General features: G+C 44.1%; 1 protein-coding gene across 2 annotated transcripts; it reads right to left on the reverse strand.

Moving 5' to 3' along the window:
- Positions 1-50: 50 nt before the first annotated feature.
- Positions 51-6,019, reverse strand: prpf3 (PRP3 pre-mRNA processing factor 3 homolog (yeast)). 2 transcript variants are annotated; one of them, XM_071895740.2, is made up of 17 exons: positions 5,859-6,019; positions 5,173-5,326; positions 4,923-5,053; positions 4,532-4,702; positions 4,308-4,394; positions 3,859-4,145; positions 3,591-3,709; positions 3,259-3,446; positions 2,939-3,105; positions 2,613-2,695; positions 2,221-2,364; positions 2,041-2,140; positions 1,745-1,858; positions 1,516-1,634; positions 1,244-1,321; positions 1,089-1,144; positions 51-943 (listed from the first exon to the last, which is right to left on the reverse strand). In XM_071895740.2, the coding sequence occupies exons 2-17, from the start codon at positions 5,315-5,317 to the stop codon at positions 794-796; spliced, it is 2,139 nt and encodes a 712-aa protein (XP_071751841.1). In that variant the 5' UTR covers positions 5,318-5,326; positions 5,859-6,019; the 3' UTR covers positions 51-793. The 2 variants fall into 2 exon arrangements, with proteins under 2 accessions (XP_071751841.1, XP_078143495.1); XM_078287369.1 differs by having other exon boundaries at positions 4,532-4,726.
- Between the last annotated feature and the right edge of the window lie 5,266 nt (positions 6,020-11,285).

The following is an 11,285-nucleotide window of genomic DNA, read 5'->3' on the forward strand; positions in this document are numbered from 1 at the left end:
TACGTAGACGATTCAGTGACAAACAACCAATTGCAAAGTACACAAGTCGGTTAGATTTTGCTCTGTATGCGTTTATTGGAGACGTGTACAGAGAAATACACAGGTGGACCGAAATGGTTTCTCGAAAAACCTCTCAAACATGTCTTTAAATTCACAGATTTTCTCAAATCTATGAAATCAAACGGTAATGAATACAAGACCATTTTCACGGGAATGCTATAACATTACCCGAGTATCCCGTCAGGTTTAGTTTAATGTTAGCACAATGGTGCAGAATAATTCTTGGGATGGTTTTCACCTTGACAATTGTTTGACTCAAACGGGGATTATCACTGTGTACATGGGAGCAACATTTCAATACAGAACTTCAGCCATAGCATAGACTTCAACTCTCATCAAATAAAGCCAAGGGTCATTTACATCACACAGTGGAATCTGTCAGGTAAAGTATTCAATAATGGACACAAAGCAATTGACAGACTGAAAATGAACTACCTTAACACCAAGGAGGTGAACACTGACTGATGCAGGCATTCGCACAAACACAGGCATACAGACACACACATGCACGCACACTCTCACAAACACCTTGATCAGACACTCATTTTTGTGAAAACAGTCACGCAGGTTAATATTCCCTCCTTTTCTACGTCAAGTCTCTTTATGTTTGTGTCTCTCCCCATTTGAAACCAGGCAGCCAGCAGTGAGGCCCAGTTGGCTGTGGGTCTGGGGCTGATGGGAGGGGCGCTGACCGAGGCTTCACCAACATCTCTCGGTGCTCTCCCATCTGGTTTCAGTCGTCGGTGGTCTCCAACACACTCTGGCTGAGCGCCAGATCCCAGTAGTGTTCTGTGCCGTGCTTCTTGAAGTGTTCTCTGGCCATGTTCTCTGTGGGACACTGCTTGAACTTCATGTCCCCAAAACTACGCTCTTTGGCTGTGCCCTGGAGAAACAGGAGGAATACAATCAGACTTGAATGAGAACACAAACAAAAAATTGTCTACATAAATTCATTTTTTTTAATTGACTAAAGATAATATGTGGGCCTTCAGCAGAAAGTTAAGAGGGACGTGGGAGTGCAGACTCACCTCCCAGATCAACCAGCACTTGTTGTTCCTCTTTGTATCATCGTCACCATCTGGATCTGATGGGGAATCAAGGGTGGAGAGTTTTGTAAAAAGCTGAAATACGAACAAAGACTTGATAAGCAGCGCAAGAGATTCAAGAATCAAGCCATTCTTACCGTCTCTTTTGGAGTTATGTTCCTCCCATTTGACTCTGTTCAACATCAGCCTCTTGAACTTTTTCTGGGATTTGGGGCCTAAAACAGTAGAGAGCGCTTCAGATACAGAATAACTCAAGTGTGACTTTAATCTTCCAACTACTTGTGGTACCAAAGAAGTTTACAACCTTGCAGAAATTCAACCACCTGGATCAACAGACACACATCAAGCCTGAGGCTGCTTTATGGAACTATTTATTCTGCATAAAGTCTAGTCACTGTTGGGCCCTTACCTCCCTCCACCACCACAATATTGACATCTTTGTGCAGAACCACTGTGCCTGTCAGGTACAGCTGGTTGGCGTTGGCCTCCACTTTAAACTTCTTAGCAGGATTATGCAGGTTACGGATCCTGTAAGAGGAGGGCAAGGCGCAGGAATTACACACACTTCCACGTTGTGACAAGAACACCTGTGCACTAAACATTTAAACTAGTTGCTCTCTCCCTTCCAACACACACACCTGTACACTGCAATATGAACACCATGAGTGAGGTCTTCTTTTAACTTCTTGACCTTCTTCTCTTTCCTCTGCTCCGCTGTGAGCTTGCGGGCTGCGTTAGCCTCCTCATGAGCCCTGAGGGAAGGGAGAGGGAATTGGATTAGAGAAGGCTTGTGTGCTGAAAAACTATGGTCCTTCACTTATTATCATACAATATACAAAATGGGAATATGCAATGGCTGTGCAAGAAAGAGAGAGACGGAGAGATAATGAGCGAGGGGACAGCAGTGCAGAGAGAGGTTAATTAAGTAACTCACTTCTGTCTCTTGGCCATCTGCGCTCTGACGTGGGCTTCTACTTTGGTGGGGTCCTGAACCGCCTCCGTTCCCAGCACTCTCATCAGGTTGGAGATGCGTACTGAGGAATCGAAAGGAAACGTCAGCTACATTCTGTTTTATATTGTGTGTCAACAGTAGTCTGTGTGTGTGTGCTTCTACCTTTGGGTTCTGGTGGAGGCATGAGTCCCAGACGGACCTTCTCTTGCAGTTCTTTTTGGCCTTCCCTACGTGTCTGTCTTCTCAGCTTCTTCTGTTCCTTCTTTGTTAGGTACACGCCCAGCGTTACTGGCTTATCCGTGTCCACTGAGCAAATCAGAACAAAAGGGGTGTAACCATTGATGAAACATTGTGTTTCTATTATCATCATTGTAAATGAGAATTGGTTCTCAAATGACTTATCTGGTTTTTTTTTTTACAAATTTCTGCATCCATTACTTTCCAGCACATTATTAGGGGGTTAACAATACAACAGTGGTCATTAGAGAATATATTATAAGAGTTCACAGTAGGGTGTGCAGGGTCTTGCAGGCTGTGTAGGTATGTACATGTACCTGGAGGGCTAATCTGGGCAGGGTGTTCTACTAGGTTGGTCACTCCAAATAAATCCATCTCATCAAAATGTGTCTCTGGGGTTCTGCAGAGGATAAGGGGAACAACAAATTAGTCAATTACAGTAACCTTACTGTGATTACATGAGTATAGTATAGAAACAGAATTCAACAACTCCCCACAGTGCAATATCACAGGTGCTATGACGATTGTCCTAGGTATTCTACAACATCTACATGTCAGTCTGAGCCAACTGAAGGATAGTTTTTATAGTTCTCCAACACTGTACTCAGTGTTTAAGGCCCTGAGTGAAGCTGTGGTTTCTTACATGTCTATGTTGGAGGGCAGGATGTAGGAGTCCCACCACTCAATGCTGGGCACCTCCCCTTCTCCAAGCTCCTTCTTAGGGGCGATCAGGGCCAGCTTGGTGGATGCCTGGATGCCAGTCTTCTTTGCTGCCTGGGCAATCTCAGTCTGCAACTTTTCCAACTGGGCCTGATTGAGGTAAAGGACCAATGAAGGAGGGACTATATACACAAGTTGTTGTGAATCATGTTTCTACAATTCCAAAGATATACTATTCCAAATAAATGGGTTGAGAGATAAGACAGCTGCTGACATGGAAAGGTTTAGGGAGTTATGCCCAACCTTAGTTCGGATTCTCTGTGCAATCTTCTCAAAGCGTCCCTGTTCATGGAATTTGAAGCTCTTGCGGGGGCGCTGGGCTGGCATAATGAAGACTCGGTGGTCAAAGTAGGAAGTGGACTCCAAGTCCTCCCCAGGCTTCTCTTTCAGCTGCTGACGGAACTGCTCCCTCTTTACCGCACGAATGTTAGCTAAGCACAGAGAGAGTTCAAAGAGAGATTAAAAAGGAGAATGCTACAGCAAGACAAAAAGATGATGTGAGTAAAAGAGGGGAGGAAAGTGTGTGTGTGTGTGTGTGTGTATGTATGTAAGTGTTTGGATTACTGTATACACACCTTTTAGTGTGGGCATGCGGTGTGTGAGCTCAACTTCTTTGCCACTAGCATCCACAGTTCTTCCCATCTCATCCAGAATCAGAGGTGTTGGCTTATTCACCTCCTTAACTTCCACTTTCCTGCAGGCGCACACATAGAAAGTAGTCTAGTTTCACAGTGCCACATAAATGTGTAGGCTTGTGAGGTTTGTTTTTCTTTTGAACACAAAAGCCATTAAATACTGTGTTTCAACTGTATGTGTGTGTGTGTGTGTAAATGTATTACTCACGGTGGAGCAATTCCCATGGCATGTAGATTAGCTAGTGCCACTAGGTTGTTAGGCCCAGTGTTCCCCAATGCTCCCAGTATACCAGGCTTCATGGCTAACTGGGACTGGATGCGGGCCTGCAGCTCAGCTGCCTTGCGGGCCTTCTCTATGGCATCATTCATGAAGGTGGCTGCCTGGGAAGGGGCGATGGATGGGGCTCCACCTGCAGATGGAGCAGAGGGAGTGGGGAGAAGCCTGGACACTGGAGGGGTGTCCAGCTGGGGCTGTGGCGTCGGAAGGGGCAACCGCTGAAAGCAGAGAGAAATAAGGAACACTGTCATATTGAGTTTATTGCTTGAAGTGGCTCCAGGATGACAATTCTGACAACATGCTCTTTCAGTACAAAACCATATGAAGAGGATATTGAGAAGACTCTACATAAAAAGAGAAGATATGGGAATCTGCATTACTGGTGCAGCAGGAACTGACGAGGCGAAGCTCAGTTGTTTCTTCCTCTCCTCTATCTGTCTTGTGGCTGCCTCCATCATCTGTTTGATCTGAGGACACAGAGAAAGGGTTAGAATAAACAGTCAGTAATAAAAAGCTCAATATGATTCATTTAGGTCCAGCCATCCATTTATTTTCTCTGACAAACTATAATCATATATGGCTTGAGTAGGCAGCTGCTTCATACCTGCATCTTGGTGAGCATGCCAGGGCTCTCAGAGGGAGGTCCAGGTATGACCTCAGGCTCCTCCACCTCCTCAAAGCGAGGGACCCGTTTCCGCTTTGGTACTGTCCCATCTCCCACCTCCGGAGCCTCTCGCACTGCACCCGCAGCATCAGCTTCCTCACCAAACACATCCTGAGAGCAAGAAATGCCAATAAGCTTTGACAAAAAGAGCGATAAACACATTGACATTGGTTCATATAACAACGACAGCAAGTTAAATCAAGTTACAGAAATAAATGACAAAAATGTGATGTTTGAGGCTAATCAAGGGATTAGCTTTAGGTCTACATGTTTAATCATCCAGTTACATTATAAAGATCTGTCAAGCAAGCCCGATAGGGTTCTTGTTTACCTTCAGGTCTCTCTTGCGGTTCTTCTCTCCTGCTCCTTTGTTGCCACGGGCATTGCGGCTCTCCTCCAGTGCCTCAAAAAGACGCTCCACAAAACCTCCAGCCGACTCATCAAGGAAGGGACGCAGCTGGTCTGAGGGGGAACAAGTGTCATGCACGGGTTTAAATTAACACGACTCTTGTACTCCTCTGATCATCAGCACAATCAAATGACAATAATCTCTTAACCTAATCACAGGCATTGACAGTTACCTATGGTCTTCCTTTTGTCAAGGCCCTTCCCCACGCAGTGCAGAGCTGCAGTGACGACCGTGGGCTCCGAGAAGCCCAGCACCTTCTTCACAGTGCGCTCCACCCATGGCCTCAACTCCTCCACCTCCCGCTTAGGAAGAGACATCCTCTAATCCTGTAAAACAAGATATACATAACTGTAACAACAGTTACTAATGCCGAGAAGCCACATATCACATACATGTTTCTGCACCGTGTGGTAAAGTTAACTAGCTTATAACAAGCTAGAGTCCGCACACTAGAAATGGCTCCAATGGTATTTATTATTAGCCGTTTCTAGTGTGCGGACTCTATCTTGTTATAATTGACTGTTTCTCTGTCCAGCAGCTAGTATTAGTTTGGATGTGCGTGCTTTGTTGTATCTTTAAAGTTAACGGTTAGCTTTCCATCATACACCACTCTGTCCCTCACTCATATCTACATACACACGCACACGCACATAAGTTAATCAGTTGGAAACTTTGTTGTCGTTGTTGTTCTGTCAATGGATTGCTATCGGTTAGCTTAGACCGACTGACCAGTGAGCTAACTACGAGCAACATGCAAGCTATAATCAGTGACATCCGCCAAAACTCCTCGGTTGCTTGCTAACTAACGTTAGCATACTGCTACCTGCGAGCTACCAACATTAGCGAACAACTGCTTACCTAAACTTACAAAGCGGACGATTCTGTCTTTATCCTTCGCCAAACTACTTATGTTGTAAACCTGAAAGAGATACGATCTAATTTAAAAAACATACGATACTCTAACCGCTAAGTTTTCTCAGAAAGTTTCTGTTTGGTCGCGCCGTTTACACGACGTTTTAGTTATACGACCCGGAAGAGGAAGTAAACGCTGCTTCTTCGTGACAATTTCAGTGTAGAATTGTGTTGTTTTTGTTCATTGTTTCCACCTAGGCGCACGTGAGAGGAAATATCCATATCCCAACTCAGGTTCCCCCGGGATATCATCAGAACATTAATTGTCTCTTTGCAAAAACTGGTGAGCAAGCCATTTTGTTAGAGAGGTTAACTGTCCTTCAGAGTGACCACACGAATAATGAAAAGTCATAAAGAAAAACTGTGGCGTTAATTTTACCAAACATTTTTATTTCTAATTCCCCCTGTGTTTTACAAGATATAGCAAATATATCGCGTTTGATAGGCCTGTGCGCTTGAGCTCAGTTCAATTAAATTCAATTCAAAAGGATAAATAGCCTAAAATTACGATACAGGCAATTAATCAATTATTTGTAATTGATTGAGAGGTTTGCAATAAACAACCATGGTCTATGCCAATTGCCTTCCCTTTTTGTAGTTTCAAAAGCGGATTGGTTCTCAGTCAGTCAAATCTTGGCCTGTTTACATGTTCAAATTGTAGCCTATCCATGATCTCCTGTATCATTCATCAGTCTGCAGTGAAACACCATAGTCTAATAGGCCATGGACTTGAAGCAGTCCATCGGTGAAAACATGGGATTATCAGGTTACAGTGATCTTAATTTCCCTCAGCTGTAGGCCCGCCCCTTCCTGTTTTTTCTCTCTTTGCGTGATGTGGGTCATCTGAGTGCAGTTGTAGTAGTGTGAGCTTGAGAGCAGCAGTGAGCCTGAGGCTACCCCAGTCTGTGGGATTGCTCTCCCCCTCCCTCCCTCTGAAACAATCCACTCCCGTGCTTTTGGCCTCTCACAGTGGTAATGTTGTTTGTACAGTATTTTACAGGATGTTACAGTTAGTCAGAAGTCCTCTTTGTGCAGGGTTATAATGATCTCAGCCACTCTTCACAGCTACATTCATTCACTCCTACTCATAGTCAGTGCTCCCTATAGGCTGAATAGGCAAATGCCTAGGGCCTCATGCGTCCTTTAATTTATTTTTTCTACTTTCGGGGGGGAAAAAAGTCTTACCATTGGATACATTATGTGCCAGTGATCATAAAACCAATCAAAAGCTCTGATTCAGGGGAGCGCCCCCCCAACCCCCCCCCCCCCCCCCCTCCTTCATCAAGAGATACTGTAGATCCTATTGGCTGAGGCCGCCTTGAAAGCCCTCATTTAAAGCTCATGTCCACACAAGAGGAGAGACACATTCAACTTTGTATTTATTACATTTTATTTTGATATTCATGTGCTGTATGTTATAGTAGTTAACAAAAATACAATGCTTTAAACACTATATTTTTACTCAGTTTTTATTGCTTCCTGGTCGGTAGGGGGCCTCCACAGAAAATTTTGCCTAGGGCCTCTAGCAGTTTAGAGCCGGCCCTGCTCCTACTGAACCACACATCCAGAATTGCCCTGCACTGACTTATCAGCAATACATTGTTCTATCACCCACAGTTTTAGCCCATAGCTTTCCTTCACTCTCAGGCTACTCAGAGTAAAGGTGAGTTAGGCTACTTTTTAGAAAAGAGAACATTGTTAGATGTGATCTTCCCCATGCAATTCTAAAAGGAGGAGAGCACAGAGTTTAAACTAGATTCTTTTAACCGGAAAAATTGGAAATTACAAAATAAAATGCACAAACAAAGTAAAGCACTCTTCTCTTCTTTGCTGTGTGACTGTTCACTGTGATTGGTTCCACAATTTGTCAATTCACGATGGTCCAGGTTCTGCTGCTTATGGAGAGCCACAAAATGTATAATAGTCTCTAATGGATGTGATTTCAAATGTAGTGAAGTACAGCACTTCAGTAAAAACATACTAGTAAAAGTAAAATTACTGTTTTTAAAAAATACTCAAAAAAGTACACAAAAAAGCGACTCAATTTCAGAAGTGTGAGTAAATGTAATTAGTTACTTCCACCCTTGCACACATTCATTCATTAGCCTAGGCTGATTCATCTACAATACAGTGTCCTGTCACCCAGACTTTCTTTCTCTCTCACTCACTGATTCACTAACTCACATTTACCAAACCCACCCACCCACCCCACACACACACCCCCCACACACACACCCCTGATCAACCTAAATTCCTGGTTGGCACCTCACGTGTACTGTGTGCCCCCCCTCGCCAGCCAACGCTATTATGCAACAGCACCCCAGCACACAATGTGACAATACAACAGATACTCCTATACAGCTACACACAGAAAACAAAACACTCGCACATAGGCACACACACACACACACACACACGCACACTTACCCACTCTAACACACTAGCAAACCCCATGACTTAGACTTGCATGTACAGAATACAGTATCATGAGGGCACGTGGCCAGAGTGTTATGAATTAATCCATTATATTACTGGAATGCTAAGTATTTAGCCTGCAGTTAATCCTGGCATGACTGTCCATTTTGGCAAAGCACAACTGTAAGGAAGTGTTGAGTCTTTGTACAAGCGTTTCCTTTCATTTGTAGGACAATACCCCACAAGTCGCTCTCAACACAATAAAACACGATGCAATTTCAACGCGAGTATGTTAATGTACATTATTGCCACATGCTATGAATATTACATAAGTGCATAATTTCTGCTTTTAGTTAAGATATTCCGTGTGTTCCTTCATGTAGCATTTTGATCCATCAAATGTATGGTTATGGTATAGTTTCATCATGCTGACCCAGTTGTGGTTCTGTGTATCTGACAGGGGCTGTAAATCATCTTAGAAGATCCAATACCAGGGGACTCTGCTGTCTTTACTTCACACACGGGCTACTAGAGTGTGTGTGTGTGTGTGTGTGTGTATGTATGTACTGTATGTGTGTGTGCATGTGCATATACTGAATCCCAAGCCATCCACTAAGAACGTACAGCTTTCATCTCTCACTTTTTTCCCTCAATCATATTAACCCCCTCTGCTTGGTCACTCCGCCTTCTCTACACACCTTTTCTTTTTTTCCTACAGTTATTCTTTCTATCTCTCTCTCATTCACATCCCCTGTTCTCAGTTTATTCTATCGGGTGTTTCCCTCTCACTCACTGTTGTTCAATAATTGAGTAGTCGTGTAAGATGGCGTCATCATCAGCAGGCTCAGGAGAACACATTCAGGCCAAAGAAACTGATGAGGATGTTATTTGCCTGTAGCTCGGCCATGCCCCAAATATCACACACAATGTCATGAGGTACACGTGCGTCCTTGAAAATGTAGTCCTGGCTACTGTGTCTTTACCGTGTCCCCTGTTAATGACATCACGATGATGGGGACCACAGATGGCGGGGAGAACAGCCTCCTCAACCCCACACCGAGGCCCCTCATCACTGTGAGCTCCAGCATGGCAGAAATGGCTGAAAAGTAGCTCTGATTTCCATTGCGGGCCTGGCCACTGTGCATTTTTAATGAGGATCAAGGCCGTTTTGGGACTAGTCGGCACTTAAACCCCCTGAGGACTTGGGGTGAGTAAGAGCATGTGTGCGTGTGTGTTCCTCCAGGTCTTTGTGTGTATGTGTGTGGGTCTCTTTTTGCACGCACGTGTGTGTAGGCTGTGTGAGTTTGTGTGAGCGGATGCATGTGTGTGTGCATAGTTGTAAAGTTACAGTGTGGCTTCAGCTCACGTGAGTTTGACTAGAGCGCAGTGAATGAATTATGGGGGAGGGGAGGGGGGGTTTGAATAAGTGAGTAAGCACATCGTTGTCTCACTCCCTGCATTACTCTCTCTCAGATGCAGTGGAATTGGACCGACACCCTTGAATCATTAACTTAAAACCAATAAAGGAACGCGGAACCACAATTAAGTAAGTCCATTATGTGCAATCCTATTGATGCACAGACACACATGCTCAATTAATCCAACACACGCTTGTAGGATACTCCTGTTTAAACCAGTGAAATGAAAACAACTGAGTACAATAATAATGCAATAACAATAGTACAGTGTTTTTCAGTCAACCTTCTGCTGACTATTTGTTGTGATATAGGCTATTTCCAAATATGGCATGCTAAATTGACTATATTGTAGTGTGGGTATCAGACTTTTTTAAAAACTAAATTGTAGAAGGGCAAGTGAAAAAACACAAAACAAAAGGTGAAATGATGAAAAAAATGAAATGAATGTTACATACATAATAACAATGAAAAAATGAAGAGCAAAAAAACAAAAACAAATGTCCTCCACAGTCTCCAAAACTGTAGTGAGGCCAGGTCTCCTCGCTGTGCCCTCCACACATCCTCTTCCCGTCCTTTTCCTCTTGCCCCTGGTTTCCATCCTCCAGAGGAGAAGGGGGTGGGTAAGGGGGGTGGAGGGAGGGGGGGGGGGGGGTGGTTGGAGGGGCAAGGGCTTCTCTGCTAAAAACTGCATGGATACAAGGGGGGGCTGAGAGGGAGGGAGGGAGGCAGTGGGGAGGCAGAGGGGAGGAGGGAGGGAGGGCGGTCTTTGTTGTTGTAACATAGAACAGTCAGTGTGTCAGAGACAGGCCCATCACAAAATCAGCCAGTCAGTGTGTCAGAGTGTGTGGTGGGGAGTGGCACGTGTGTGTATCTGTGCTCATGACTTTGTGTGTGTTTGTGTGTGTGTATGTGGCATGGCAGATTTTCATCCCGTTAGAGCAGGGAGGAAAAAAAAACACACAAAAAAAACACACCATCTCCAAATTTCTCTTTCCCGTGCCAATGTACATACAGTATCCATGGATGTGATGCAGGAGAGGGAGAGAAAATAATGAATATTTCAGTATTTTACATCTGGAATATGATTCAAATGATAGTTGGACATGTAAAATTATAAAACATCTTTGCTAGGTTTTCCCAAATTAATTGGTATTTTCTGATGTGAAAATCACACTTATTTATTCATGTTAGTTAATATTACAAGTAGCTGGCACACAATGTGTGTCTGATCAACAATTTTTGATTTTTCTGAGATGAAGATGCAGGGATAGAAAGCCATTCCACATGTCTTGTGCAGAACCCACATTACTAACTCTGTGTCCCCATTCGATAGCTTCATGAAGAGGGGCAAGGGACTTTACGTGGCCGGATCAGTGTGAGGTAAATACTTTTGACTTTCCCCCTCTGATCTCTTTCAGAGGAACTGGAATCACCACGCCTGGGTCCAGAGATTAGACCAAAGCAGCCCCAGTCTGACAGCTCCTGTTACAACACCGTAACATGACTACACACACACGACCCTCCCAGTGCTGAGGGGGCA

Source organism: Centroberyx gerrardi, chromosome 12 (genome assembly GCF_048128805.1).
Source record: "Centroberyx gerrardi isolate f3 chromosome 12, fCenGer3.hap1.cur.20231027, whole genome shotgun sequence".
Classification (NCBI taxonomy): domain Eukaryota; kingdom Metazoa; phylum Chordata; class Actinopteri; order Beryciformes; family Berycidae; genus Centroberyx; species Centroberyx gerrardi.

Bases quoted from the DNA above. Each gene is read 5' to 3' on its own strand.
- prpf3 (XM_078287369.1), bottom strand. From the start codon at position 5,317: ATGTCTCTTCCTAAGCGGGAGGTGGAGGAGTTGAGGCCATGGGTGGAG. The intron at 1,859-2,040 runs GTGAGTTACTTA...CCCTTCCCTCAG, and splicing joins CAGATGGCCAAGAGACAGAA to GGCTCATGAGGAGGCTAACG. The intron at 1,322-1,515 runs GTAAGGGCCCAA...CTACTGTTTTAG, and splicing joins TATTGTGGTGGTGGAGGGAG to GCCCCAAATCCCAGAAAAAG.